Below are 14,701 nucleotides of genomic sequence, written 5' to 3' on the forward strand. Positions count from 1 at the left end.
TCTGCTACTCCAAAGAGAGGAGGTGAAAAAATTGTTTCTGCTGATTTAAACTATCAAGTCTGAGGAAAAACCTTGAATCCTGGAAAACCCTGCCTTTGTGATCAGAAAACAGAACTGAACAGGAAGCTGCTATCTCCCAGAATGAGTGGCAGAATGGCCACTCTAAGCTACAGAGGAATTCTTGTAAACAGAATACTCTCCTGCATTACCTGGGAATGCTTATTACTACTAACAAAATAGGTTATTTTTTTGGGGGGGGGAATACAGCTCACCCTAAAATATTTTTAGTATATTTTCCAGCTAAGACACAGAATGATATCTCAAAACCTATCACTTATCAGGTCATTTTCTATCCTGGCAAATTACTACAGCTTGTCTGTTATCTATTGAGCAGCATACAGTCGAGGGCTATGTTTGCAAGGTACTTTGCCAATTTAATTCCTGCCATGATCAACAATCCTTTCCCCTGGACTTCTGAAGGAACAACTGCCTGTTTCATTTGTGCTTGTAACAACCAATGGCCAGAGGGGGGTGGATAAGATAGTATAAGACAGCTTCCTGTGTTCCCGAATCTAGCTCAGTATTGTATACTCTGACTGGCAGCATCTCTCTAGGGTTTAAAGCAGGGGTCTCTCCCAGCCCTACCTGGAGATGCTACGGATTGAACTTGAGACCTTCTGCATGCAAGGCAGATGCTCTGGCACTGAGCTATGGGAACCAAGACCAAGTTTAACTTCACCTCACGACATCTAGAAAGCCTTTGACCAAGCTTCAGTTTGAACCCAATATCCAACATGTGCTTGTCATAGAGGGAAACAATACTTAGACTAAGAGCATTGACCTTTTAGATATTTAAACCAACATATAGGATACTAACAATTATTGAACAAACCTTGTCCTTACCTTCAAACACTTGATGATTGTTTCTGAGCAAGGTTTGCAGGCCTCCATATTCATTCTTAAGCCTTTTTAAAGTATCCTTGTCAAAATGCTCTATGATTTCACTCAAGGCGAGACTCTCTGCAGAAAACAATATATTTATGTAAAATAACTACTACCCCTTGGCAATATTTCCAGTTTGGGGCTTCTGAGAGCTGCAAGTCACTATGCTTAAGTGTCCTATGTATGCAGGCAAAGAAAACAAATTAATCCCCTGGTCCAAACTCCAATTTGCATACCTAACTTTCATTCACAAGAGACGGTGTCAAAGTAAGATTTTGCCATAAGAGAGACTCTAGGAGGTTGCTCGTGTGCAATCTTATTGACATTACTGGACAATTCCTATTCCCTAATCCAGTTCTAACTTTCTTATCCATCACACAGCATTTAGAGATTACAATCGCTCACAAAGATTTAGCATTTATGATATTGGCAACTACTAGATAAGAAATAGCAGCTCAGTGGGAAACAGCTGAGGATCTCCCAACCAAAAGGTAGCTAAACAGAGCAAGAGAGATTGCCCTGTCCGAAAGGCTGATGCAGCACAGCAGAGTGATACGTGGTTTGTCTCGAAAGGACACATTTGTTAGAATAAGCAAACTTGCACGTTCCCTTTAAGGGATATTTGGGAAATATCCCATGTACCTGTTTACCAGTGATGTAACTTCCTAAAGGGTGGGGTTACCTGGCTTTCTCTTCCTCCTCCTTTGTCTGGTAGTTTTTGCATATTCTCCATTAAGCCTGAGGAGAGTGAAGCATGCACATGCTCCTCTCCAAGATGGCCAGTACCATGGACCTTTCTATCTAAACTAGAGCCTATGTTTCCTGAACATATGAAAGGTTGTGAGTAAACATTCTTTATCTTTTACTTAAGAGGATTGTGTCTGTAATTATTTGTGTCTGAGGGAAAGGGTGGACTGGTTGATTCTCATCCCGCTGTTTGCATTTATATCTCTGTTAAGAAATAGGACCACGAAACTATTCCTATTTCACATATTTTTTAAAATACCAAACAAAATTTGACTATGTTTGGTCCCCATTTTTGTCTCATGTGAATAGAACTGTTTTGATGGGGTCCCCACCAATTTCCCCAATTGCTCTTTGGAGGGGCTATTTATCCCAGTCTTCTGAAATGGTTTAATCGGTTTCTTATATTTAGCTGTTGTCATCCAAATAAGGGTATACAGAAAATTTTGAATATACATTGTCAAGAATAGCTAAGGTTGTTCTCAGTAAAATGGTTCAGCCAGAGAGAACTGTGGGGAATATTTTGCATATGTTTCTGGGATGCTCTGTGCTGAGAAAAATTAGGGCATCTCGTACTATGCAGCTGCAGATTGTTATTCTAAGGGGAGGCAGCTGAACCTTATCTATAGAGCCTGGTACCAAGGTCAGTATGTCTGAGTTGCTGTAAATTAGTGGTCCTGCCCTTGCTGTGCATTTTCTAGGCTATTCCATCATTAAAGAGGTGCCTTGATTGGCTAATTGGCCCTACCAGGCAAAACCCCATAAAAAGAGGGTTGATAGTTCAGTTAGTTGTTCCTATTCTATCTTGACTTACCAATATGATGTTCTGTGGCATATGGAGCTTAAAGGGAACCCGGCTCTTATACTTGCTGAAGCAAGTATTAGCTGAGGCTAGTGTTTCGTTATGTTTTGTCTGTGTGAACTTCTCACTGTGTTTTTTGTAAGTGTTGACCATGCCTAGCCCTGTTAAGGGTGTTTGGGCTTCAAGGAATTTGTATGCTGCTCTTGTTATATGCACTTTTAATATATTTAACAAACTACCTCATATTACTTGGTGTGTGTTACTTGGGGACTTTGGTTCTGAATCCAGCACCTTGACCACAACGCTTTGGACTACTGTTCTGGGTTTGGCTACAGGCTCCAGGGCAGAGAGTGTAAGACAGTAGAGCCCGCTTTTCCGCGTTCTGCTAATATGGTGGTTTTCAATTAGATTAATGCCCCACTCATACAGCGCTTGTTCTGCTTTTACAGTGTTTTTCAGGCACTGGGCACCATTTATTGACAAAGTTCCGCTTTTCGGCGGGTTTTGCTTTTCGGAAGGGCTCTGGAATGTAACCCGCCGTATGAGTGGGGCCCTACTGTAACAGCTTGTGTTTGGGAATCTTCATCATACTAATTGGTGCTCTGAGTTCCTCTTGCTTAGAGTGGGAAACCAAGTTAAGGGGTGGTAGCAGTCTACCTACCTTACAGGGTTGGCGTTGGTTGTAACTCTGGTAAGAAGAAATGCTCGGAGAGTGACAGCCCGGGAACAATTGCCCTGGGAAAAGGGAGTTTGGGTCGGGGGCACACTCTGGGGTCTTTGACATACATGGTAATGTATCTTGTTTTTGTTCCTTTCTGCACACATTAGTGGATATATTCCAACTAGGTTTTGTTTAATGTTTATGTATTTTATTAGAAATTAAATGAATCTAAAACAATAACAAAACACCTGCCACTTTTAACCAACAATTTGTTCCTTGAAGGCTGTTCCTTTGACACAAGGCTTATGTGCTGATAAATGGAGTTTGCTCATCTGTGAATGAAGTTACTGTCCTGTATATGAGAAGTGCTTTGACCAATATAGCTGCCTCTGTTATTTGAAGGAATCTATTTTCTATAATTTTCTTACAGTAATATGTATTCTTGAAATATACTTATTATAATTTTGATTGTTACAATACACCTTAATTCACATGCCTAAGTCATTACAATGGATATTAACATTAAACAATCCACTTCTATACATCCTACTGTGAACCACGAAGCCTATCGTATAAGTGATAACAAGATGCTGAAGTTTGACCAAAAAAGGGGGGGGGGATTCAAAACCCTTTGCGACAAAGAAGGCTAACAATAACATTAATGATAACGTTAAATATCAGTGGGATCATGTTGTATTCTGACTACAGAAAGTGATATGGTCAGAAAAGGGATGTCGCTGGTGCAGTGGCATCATATATATCAACCAGTGTATGTGCCCTGTCTAAGGGCCTCAAAGAAAATGCTTCTTTTCAAGATGGAACGTTTGTCGTATGTGCAAAGTTGATGTAAATGAAAAGAACAGTTGCAACCTTTGGCCCAGCTGTGTAATGTCGATATTATTCACTTAGTAGCCAAAATGAACCAATTTCTTGCACAAAATTTTGACTAAAAAACTGCAACAGTTATAGTGATAACAAAATATCAGAACCTTACTGGGCCTTGTGATGTGCCTTGGAGAGTGGTGGAACCATAACTAACGTGGTGCAGGCACAAGGGCACAATTGTTTATATATTTATTGTGACATTCATATCCCACTGTTACTCCAAAGAGCTCAAGGTAGTATAGCTGGTTCTCCTTCCTCTTCATTTTATCCTCACAAAAACCCTGTGAGGTAGGTTTATTGATTTTACACTGTTTTATATTGTATCACTGTATTTTATTAATTGTATTTTAATGATTTTGTACGTCGCCTAGAGTGGCCATTGGCCAGATAGGCGACACAGAAATTAAATTTATTATTATTTATTATTATTAGGTCAGGCTGAGAGACTATGACTGTACCAAGGTTCACTGGCCAGCAAGCTTCATGGCCGAGTCAAGATTTGAACCCTGGTCACCAAACTCCCAGTCCAATGCTCTTGCCACTTCACCACACTGGCTCTCAAGGGCAGTGGGAGGAGGTGCAACTATTCCAAGGGAGGGTGATTGGGACACTTTGGCTTCTTCTGCCCTCGAGACACCCTCCAGCCTCCAGGAGGATAGTGACCTACAATCCCCTCCAGTATGCAGGTGGTGTTGGATTTGTAGGGGGCAAGGGCTGTCTAATCTGATACGTGCTGCTTGAGATACATGCTGATCTGGCATGTATAACCAAGACAAGGTTGGATGAAGGGTAAACATCTCACAGATGGGTCTGTTAGGTTGCCAGTGCAGCAGCAGCAAAATAGCTGAACAGGGCTGCGGAGGGCAAGGGGGCAAAATCCCTGGGCCTGGACCTCTGGGGGCCTGGTCCTTCAAAAAATAAACAATACATTACCAAATAAATTTTGGTATCTAAATCTCAGTATATCCAAGACTTCTCAGATAACATTTACAGAGAGTGGGAGAAGGGAAGTGTGACTTTACTCCCGCTGCTTGTCTCTTGGCAGCTTTCGATACCACTGACCACGGGATCCTCCTGGACTGGCTCCATAGAATGGAAACTGGGGGCACTGTGTTGCGGTGCTTCCAGTTCCACCTACAAGAAAGACTCCAGAGAGTAACATTGGGTGATTGTCTTTTGGCCCCCTGGCAGTTGTGCTGTGGGGTGCCATAGGGCTATCCCCAATCTATATGAACCCGTTGGGAAGATTTTTGGGGCAAGGTGTCATCAGTATGCTGATGACACTCAGTTCTATTTCTTCATAACATCTGAATCAGGAGAGGCTGTGTGGTCCCTGGACTGGGGCCTGGACACAGTAGTGTGATGGATGAAGGAAAATAGCTGAGCTTGAATCCTGGCAAGACGGTGGGTAAGTGGTTCTTGTGTCTTAGAAATTGGTCACTCCCCCTGAAGCAGCAGGTCTGGTGGTACTTCTGAAACCAGCTCTGTCATAGGAGGCCCAGGTAGTCTCAGTAGCTAGAAATTTCATTTATCTGCTGCACTTGGTAAAATAACTACGACCATTCCTGGACCGGGACAGCCTGGTCACAGTAGTTGAAACACTGGTGACTTGCAAGACTGGATTACTGCAAGGCACTCTTTCTGTGGATTCTCTTCTACTTGAGCCAGTAACTGCAGTTAGTGCAGAATGCTGCAGCCAGATTGCTGACAGGTGTAAGATGCTGTCAGCATATAACATCTTTGCTCAGGGATCTGCACTGGTTGCCAGTTTGGTATCAGGCCAAGGTCAAAGTGTTACTGCTGGTATGAAATGAAATGGACTGCCTTCAAGTAGATTCCAACTTATGGGCGACCCTATGATTAAGGTTTTCATGGTAAGCAGTATTCAGAGAGGGTTTTACCATTGCCTTCCTCTGAGGCTGAGAGGCAGTGACTGGCCCAAGGTCACCCAGTGAGCTTCATGGCTGTGTGGGGATTTGAACCCTGGTCTCCTAGATTGTAGTCCCACACCTTAACCACTACACCACACTGGCTCTCACTGTTGGTATATACAGCCCTTTAAGCTTGGGAACAGCTTATGTGTGGCGCTGCCTTACCCCATGTGTATCCTCTCAAGTGCTTTGATCTGTGGAACTGGCACTGTCATAGGTGCCACATAATACTCATTCTGCATGTAAGAAATCATTATTTCAGTGAGGCAGCAGTAAAGCAGAAATTGTGCTTTCGCTGAATTTTTTCTGTGCCTGCTTAAAATTTGTGTTTTGGCAAGCCTATCCAGACACATAGATACTGATGGGTTTTAATCTTTTTAGTATGTTATTGTAATTGTTTTAAAAATATTCTAAATGTTTTAAACTGTTTTATTGATAATTTTAATTTTTTTTGGTAAACTTGCTTAGAGGTTTTTTTAAAAAATCAAGCAGTACATAAGTTTTGTTAAATAAATAAAATAAGCACCAACATTTGTTAATATGATTCAGACATGGCAAAGTGCAGCATATACCTTGAGACCAGAACTATTAGTAGTAGGCCTCAGTTCACAGTACTGTATTAACACTACTAATTAAGTAGTTTATTAATGCAGTAGTACTAAAAATGTTTTTTAATTTTCACTTGGGTCTGTGAATGGTGTTATTTCTAACAAACATATTAACTATCCTGTTCTCTTAAATTGCTTTCATTTATTTTCACTCTCCCTTGTCCTAAGGTAAAGAAAGTAGTAACATTTGGTTTGTAGGAAGATTTAAGTAGGGGGGCCCTATCATGCATCTTGCCCTGGGGCCAGTGCCAGCTCTCAGTGACCCTGAGGCTGAGTAGCTCTTGTACAGAGGGATAACATCACCTAGGAAACTGATGAATTCAAATGGATTTCTGAAGTCCTTGGGGGATTTTCTTGCAGATTTGGCCAGTGGTCCTGTCAAGACCCTGGTCTCTGCTTGCAACGAAGGGATAACTCAGGGCACAAACACACTTCCAAGTGGTCTTGGCCTAACTGCAGAGTCAATTCAGCACCCTAGTATACAGAGGAGCTAAAGGCAAAGAAGCAATTAAGTTGATACCTAGAGCAGAAGAGGCAGAATTTCAGAACAAGTACAACCAAACACAGTTAAGAATCCATCTTGGATCTTATTCTGTGGCAGTGAAGGGGGTGAAGAGACCTTCCTTTTCTGTCACCAATGCACATGGAAGTGTCCAACAGCACTTTTTCAAGCAGTAAAGGGTCTTCTGAGTACAGATCCAAAGCAGCAGCAAGTGGAACCCTCAAGAAGCTGCTGTGACCATTTTGCTATGCGTTTCAGAGAAAATCACTCACATCCATGCTGATCATGATGCTACAGTGATGACAGGGTCAGGGCTGGACAAAACCAAGATTCTATCTACCAGTATTGTGATAAATATCGTTCAGTTTGTCTGGCTTGCGAACATGGACAAACTGCTTAAAGCAATGAGCCCTACCACCTGTTTGCTTGATCCTTGCCCATCTTGGCTGGTTAAATCACCAAGAACAGGGGTGGAAGCCTGGACCTCAGTGGCACGTGATGCCTCCTTGATGGAAGGATGTGGTAAAGCAGCAACAGTCGAACTAAGAACACTTTTGAGGAGATCAAACTGAAATTTAATGACAAATTCATGTCTGCTAGTTATCATGCGTAGGGCTAAAAAGACATTAAAGGCTGTGGTGGTTGATATGCAATTCACACAATAAACTGAAAGGAAGGAACTGGCAAATTGTTGGTACTGGTGTACTTGGAAGTCGGCCGTCCTCTGCGGGAGACAGACAAAGGTAACAGGACAATCTGGCCAAGTGTGCTAAGCTGACTGGCTGGGAAACAGACATAAGGGCAAATAAGAAAATTTTTTGTTTAGAACTCATTTGCTTCAATTCCCATTTGTTTTTAACTGACATAAATGGGGCTCAACAGTTTCATTTTTTCTATTAATTTTAAAATGGACACATACGTTACTCAGGTCTGCTGTTTGCTCATACTAAATTACAACCCAGTGTTCAGAACAGGAAGGGGGAGCTGTTTACTCAGGAGAGGAAGGGAGACTTGGATCTCTCTCCTTTTTGTTGGTCCTCAATACTGCTATCTGGCTATTGCCACACTTCTAGTTTTGAAGCTCAGGATTGAAGAAAAGGGTGTTTACTAAGGAGAGGTGAAACTGGGATCTACTATCCTTCTCTGATGTGCCTGCACTACAAGGGGAAAAGCAATAAGCAGTGATCTTGCTGCTGGTAACCATGGTGATGCTTAGAAAGGGAGGGAAGCAAGATAATGCACCTGGAACTCTTTGGGGACATTGTCTACAAAACCTTTCACTGCTTTGGTGCCATCTGCATTCTCTACTTGTTGCTGGATACCATTTGGTGGCTGCTGAAGAGACACAGACGCCGATGGTGCGAGTCGAGTGCTGCCCTCAAACTGACTGAGAAGAGCAATGACCGTCACTTGCTGCCTCCAAGCTATAGAGAGTTGGTCAGCTTTGTGAAGCACTGTGGAACAGAACGGGATCTGGCCAAATGAAAGAGGTTGGGTTGCTGTAACTAAGCAGCCCTTTTACCTCTCTTCTTCCGGGAGGAGAATGAGAACAACAGTGACACTCTACAGCCTCCTTTACTTCAGCAATAACAGCTTTCCTGCTCGGAGGGAGGGAGGGAGGGAGGGAGGGAGGGAGGGGGAAAGCCCCAAAGGCCATCTTCTCAGGTACATTGCTCCTCAAACTTCAGTGCAATAAAATTATGGTCTGAGTCCCTATCTATAATTGTGCCTTTTCCCCAGAAAATAAATAGCAGAAGTAAAAAATTCAAAAAGGGTTGTGACAGTGGATAGAAGCGACGCTAGAGTCCTGCTGTTCACCAACCAAGAAAGGCCAGTCTGGAAGCTGAGAGGAAGTCCCTCTCCATCCAGCCTGCCAACAAAGTGGTATATCCAATAACTAAAGATTTTCCTACTCTACAACCACAAGAGAACTATAGTTAAAATTGTATCCAAACTGGGTAATCTATAGTGTGAACAGACAATTGCATCAGAACTGGACTAACGGCAAATCCTGCGCCTTACCTTTTCCCCTCTCAGGAACCAGATGCAATCCTTGGCATTGGAAAGACAGATGAGCAACGCGGCCCTGCCTGAACCCCCTTCCCCAACTGCTACTAGTTAAATCTCAACTAACTATAGGAAAGTCTCCATAAACTTTCTTTGCATGACCACCCTCCTGCGGATGCCACAAAAGTCCTCCTGACTTGGGCTTTCTAGAATAATTTTCACGTCAGCCTCACTTTCTCATTGGATCTCAACTATTTGCCTGTATAAATAAATAATAATAATAAACTTTAATTTATAGGCCACCCATCTGGCCAATGGCCACTCTATCCCTCTTTCCTTCAAACCATGTACTCCACATTGGCCCCTTCTTCCCAGGAAAAAAAGGGATTCTGTTGCATGCACACACATTTCTTTAGCACAAAACAAAAAGCTGAAACTAGACAAAACAAAGCCTTAGGGCACTACTTATGCTACAGCTCACCAGGAATAGATCCTGAAATATCTAGAATATAAAAGAGGAACTGCTTATGAGAACATGAATAATGTATTTTTCTCACTGCTGAGAGCTACAGCTTATCCACCCATGCATATTTACAATTAAAAATCCACGCTTAATGGACATATTACTCAGGCATGACCTCCAGCACCTTTTTAGAAATTAATCACTACCCCACTTCCTTTACATGAATAATATGCAGAAAACCAATTTATTCTCGACAACAATCCACTCCTAGTTTCCCTCTCACCACCCCAAAACACATGCAAGTTCTCCATTTTTTGAGTGCAACCAAGGCTATTGTGCAAGAGCTCAGTCTAGAAATCTATTGTTAATAAAGGGCTGCACCTAAATAGCACCTTTCCATGCACAGAAGTCGATTCTGGGTCCTCCCCTCACTTCACTCCAGCTGTGTATCTCTCTTCCCCTCCTTTCCTGCCACCCCACTGTATGTGCTATTCCAATTTTAATTCATTGCAAATTTCCACTTTGTATTTAATATGTTAAGCAAAAATCTCACCTCCTCGATTCCATGTTTTGGAAGTTTCATGCAGACTCTCTTCGGTTTCATTTAACAACAATTTTGCTACCTTCAAAGCCATTTTGTCTACAAAATCCTGTGGGAGAGTAGTGCAGTTTCTCACTTGCTCTTTTCCCCTGGGCAGAAATCCTGACATTAAGAGTTTCCCCACATCTGCCTTTTGAGATATTTCTGGATCTGCTATTAGGCAAGCGACACTGCTGGTACTTGGAGGACAGTCATTTTGATGAAATCCACCCATTGGATCTGGTGCCACTATGCTGCAGGATTGGTGTCTATTGATATATTGTGCTCTCCGTTCCTCAAGTACAGTATCCTGTGTTGCTAGATATGTTCTGGACATCCCAATTAAGCACACCTAAGAAAAGCAGAATAATTGCTATTTAGACAATAAAAAATAATTTGCCCTGAAGACAGACAGAAAGATACACCCACCAGGCAGTTTCTCTTAATGTTATTATTTTACACAATTATAGCGCTTGCAGTGACCAGTCACCCTGCACTAAGGCAATGTTCTCCACCATACAATCACCAATCGATTATTGTCCCACTCAGACAAGGTTCAGCACATCACAGATGACTACAAAGCAGAGAGCATAATCCTCGTTTAAGCTGTCTGCAGCTACAGGGGAGGAGAAAACTCACCAGTCACCAGCCAAACCGAGCTGAGTTTCTTTTCAAATTCCAGTATGAGCATCAATGCAATAATTACTCCACCACTAAATGTTTCTCACAGGGATATATCAGGGCACTAGACCAACCAATCTTATATGCAGGGTTTGACTGTGGAAAGCCCAGAGGGAAAAGAAATTGGGAGAAGAGAACCACCAACAGTTACAGCCTCTTGATCCTTAAGGTTTACAATGCAATCTTGTCAATTGATAGGTTAAAGTTGGAATACCAAGCCAGACTGGAGGGGACAGGAAATTCCTGTGGTCCACCAGAGTTCATTCATAGAATAGTAGAGTTATCCACCTGCCTCTTGAAGGTCTCCAGTGTTGGGAGAGCCCACTACCTCTCTAGGTAATTGGTTCCATTGTAATACGGCTCTAACAGTTAGGAAGTTTTTCCTGATGTCCAGTTGATATCTGGCTCCCTGCACTCTGGAACGATCGAGAAGAGATCCCGGCCCTCCTCCATGTGACAACCTTTCATGTACTTGAAAAGTGCTATCATATGTCCCCTCAGTCTTCTCTTCTCCAGGCTAAACATGCCCAGTTCTTTCAGTCTCTCCTCATACGGCTTTGTTTCCGGTCCCCTGATCATCCTTCTTGCCCTCCTCTGAACCTGTTCCAGTTTGTCTGCATCTTTCTTAAAGTGCAGAGACCAGAACTGGATGCAGTATTCAAAATGAGGCCTAACCAGTACTGAATAGAGGGGAACTAATACTTCATACAATTTGGACACTATACTTCTGGTAATGCAGCCTAATATAGCATTTGCCTTTTTTGCAGCCACATCACACTGTTGGCTCATATTCAGCTTGTGATCAACAACAATTCCAAGATCCTTCTCACATGTCATATTGCTGAGCCAAGTATCTCCCATCTTATAACTGGGCATTTGGTTTCTTTTTCCTAGGTGTAGAACTTTGCATTTATCCCTGTTGAATTTCATTCTGTTGTTTTCAGCCCAATGCTCCAGCCTATCATGGTCCCTTTGAATTCTGTTTCTGTCTTCCACTGTATTAGCTATGCCCCCCAATTTTGTATCATCTGCAAATTTGATAAGCAATGCAATCTTGTCATTCTCCATCAGCAGGAAACCCCTCTTCCTTGAAGCAGATCTAGAGGGCCTGCATCTGGTGCTGGGCTGAAGAGACAGGTTAAGGATACTACTGAGGTACCATCTGCCCTCCCGCCCAACAGTCTGCCTGGCTGGGCGAGCTGATCTCCTATGTGGTGCTGATGATATCCATGCTGAGGTCCAACTCAGGATTTCGTGGCCTCCATGGTGACTATGGGACTGTCTCAAATGGTCATTGGCCTGACACACAGAGCTGGATACATCTTCGGCTTGGTCATTGCTCTGAGCGGGGAGGAGATTTCTAAGCAATTTCTGTGAAATGAACCTTGCTGCTCCCACCTGTCAGTGTTTTTAGCCAATGAATTAAGTCAGAGCTATAATAATAATAATAATAAATAATAAATTTAATTTATATGTCGCCTATCTGGCCAATGGCCACTCTAGGCGACGTACATAAAAAGAATTAAAATACAATATAGTAAAATACAATAATACAAATAAAACAGTGCAGCAGCAAGTAATAATAATGCAGGGTACGAGGCATTTAATCATAAGAGTTAACCCTCCCCGGAGGTCCCAAAGGCCTGTTGAAAGAGTCAGGTCTTTAAGGCTTTGCAAAATGCATTTAGGGAAGAGGCGTGCCGTAGATCTTGTGGGAGGGAGTTCCAAAGAGTGGGGGCCGCCACTGAGAATGCCCTCTCTCTAGTTCCCGGCAATCTAGCTGTTTTTGTCGGCGGGATTGAGAGAAGGCCCTGTGTGGCTGATCGTGTCGGGCGGCATAATTGGTGGCATTGAAGGCGCTCCTTTAGATAGACTAGGCCGAAACCGTATAGGGATTTGAAGGTTAATACCAACACCTTGAATTGGGCCCGGAAAACAACAGGAAGCCAGTGTAGATCGAACAACACAGGTGTGATGTGATCCTGGCGGCGACTATTCATAAGTAATCGAGCCGCCGCGTTTTGTATAAGTTGTAGTTTCCGGACCATTTTCAAGGGTAACCCCACGTAGAGCACGTTACAGTAATCCAATCGAGAGGTGACCAGGGCATGTACTACCAGTGGGAGCTGATGAGCAGGAAGGTAGGGTTGCAGCCTTCGTATGAGGTGTAGTTGATACCAGGTTGCCCGGCTCACTGCCGAAATCTGAGCCTCCATGGACAGCCTGGAATCAAGTACAACCCCAAGGCTACGGACCTGGTCCTTCAGGGGTAGACTCACCCCGTTGAACTTCAGGTCAACATCTCCCAACCTTCTCTTGTCCCCCACGAGCAGCACCTCGGTCTTATCGGGGTTCAACTTCAGCCTGTTCCTTCCCATCCATCCACTCACGGATTCCAGGCACTTGGACAAGGTCTCCACAGCCGACTCTGGTGAAGATTTAAATGACTGATACATGAGTTATTTGGACACCAGACAATAGGAATCCCTGGGGTCCTAAAGAGTTTGTTTCCCCCTCCCCTTTAGAGCACAACCACATTCACACCATACATTTATTCCACTATTATTCTACTTTAAACAGTAATGGCTTCCCCCAAAAAATCCTGGGAAGGGTAGTTTGTGAAAGATGCTAGGAGACCCCTATCATCCTCATGGAGCTACAATTTCCAGAGCTCTCTGGGAAGATGGACTGACTGTTAAACCACTCAGGGAACTGTAGCTCTATGAACAGTAGGAGTCTCCTAACAATTCTCAGCACCCTTCACAAACTACATGTCCAAGACCATCGATTACAGCTTTGCTTTCACTCTTTTCTGACTTGAATGCAAAGTGTGACACATAGCCCTTGATTTAAAAAAAGCAAATTAACTGAAAGTTACCCTTTTTGTTGAAGGAATTCTAAGGCAATCTTCTTCCACATGAAAACCACATACAAAGCCCACTTCTGTAACAAAATCAAGATATTCTCTATACTGGGACTTCTTACTTTGCCTTCGGTTGTATTTTCCATAGAAATCAAAGAAGCAGCAAGGCAACAGAAAATAGCGACAAGAATAGGAAGACCTGCAACAGGGCAAGAGGTAAAGTCAAATGTGCTAAATGAACTGAAAAGGCATTTACAGCACTTTTGTAAACCTATAATCTGCTACACCACCTGGATTTGACAAGAGTGAGACAGAAAGTAAGCGTCAAGATCTGACGGATTTCATATTTTCCCTTTCAATTCTGCCATGTTATCCAAAATCTAAACTTTCTTCTTAGCATACTGAACCATGGATGGGTCAAAGTTCCCTTTATTTCCTGGAATTTGGCTTCCAGGTGAAAGGACACCAGATTCCTCCAAGTGTTTACATTTATTTCATCTCAAACCTCACTTTCCTTTGCAGTTTCTTCCATGGGATCTCTCTACTAGTTTGTCCAGTTTTCCCATTTAGCCAAGAAAAAGGCAGTTTAGGTAAAAATAAGCTGTTTTGCAATAGGTCAGACTATTTGTCTATGCAACAGTTCTCCACAGGCTCAGGCAAAGGTCTTTCCTTTCAATTGTTACCCAGTCCTTGTCACTACAGATTGCCAGGGATTGAACCTGGGACCTCCTGTATGCAAAGCATGCGTTCTACTATAAGTCCTCTCCAGCTTCATTTTATCATTTTGAGTACTCAACCAATGAAGTGACTTCTTCAAAAATAAAAAAGAATGAATTCAGTGAAGAGAAAGGCTAGCTTACTCCAAACGCTGCAGAGCTAGGTTAATGCTTTGGGGGGAGGCTGAAGAATCCTAGAGACACTCACAGGTATAACACCTCATTTCTGAGTCTGCAAGTAAAGATCACACAACTTAATTATAACACCTGCAGTTAATTACTGCATGCCTCAAGCAACAGAAGGGGGGAAAGATAA

The 14,701-nt window shown here is 42.8% G+C and overlaps 1 protein-coding gene across 3 annotated transcripts in view; it reads right to left on the reverse strand.

Moving 5' to 3' along the window:
• TRMT44 (tRNA methyltransferase 44 homolog) overlaps positions 1 to 14,701 on the reverse strand; it is a 43,528-nt gene that overhangs the window by 4,175 nt on the left and 24,652 nt on the right. For all 3 annotated transcript variants that reach the window (XR_009757834.1, XM_061584207.1, XM_061584208.1), the window contains exons 8-10: positions 13,685 to 13,868; positions 10,099 to 10,477; positions 904 to 1,020 (exon numbers count right to left, since the gene is read on the reverse strand). Coding sequence is in view for 2 of the 3 variants with exons in the window: in XM_061584207.1 (XP_061440191.1) it covers positions 904 to 1,020; positions 10,099 to 10,477; positions 13,685 to 13,868 (680 nt within the window). In the remaining variant the exon portion in view is untranslated. The remainder of the gene's footprint in view (positions 1 to 903; positions 1,021 to 10,098; positions 10,478 to 13,684; positions 13,869 to 14,701) is intronic.

The sequence above is a fragment of the Rhineura floridana genome, chromosome 9 (genome assembly GCF_030035675.1).
Source record: "Rhineura floridana isolate rRhiFlo1 chromosome 9, rRhiFlo1.hap2, whole genome shotgun sequence".
NCBI classification, from domain to species: domain Eukaryota; kingdom Metazoa; phylum Chordata; class Lepidosauria; order Squamata; family Rhineuridae; genus Rhineura; species Rhineura floridana.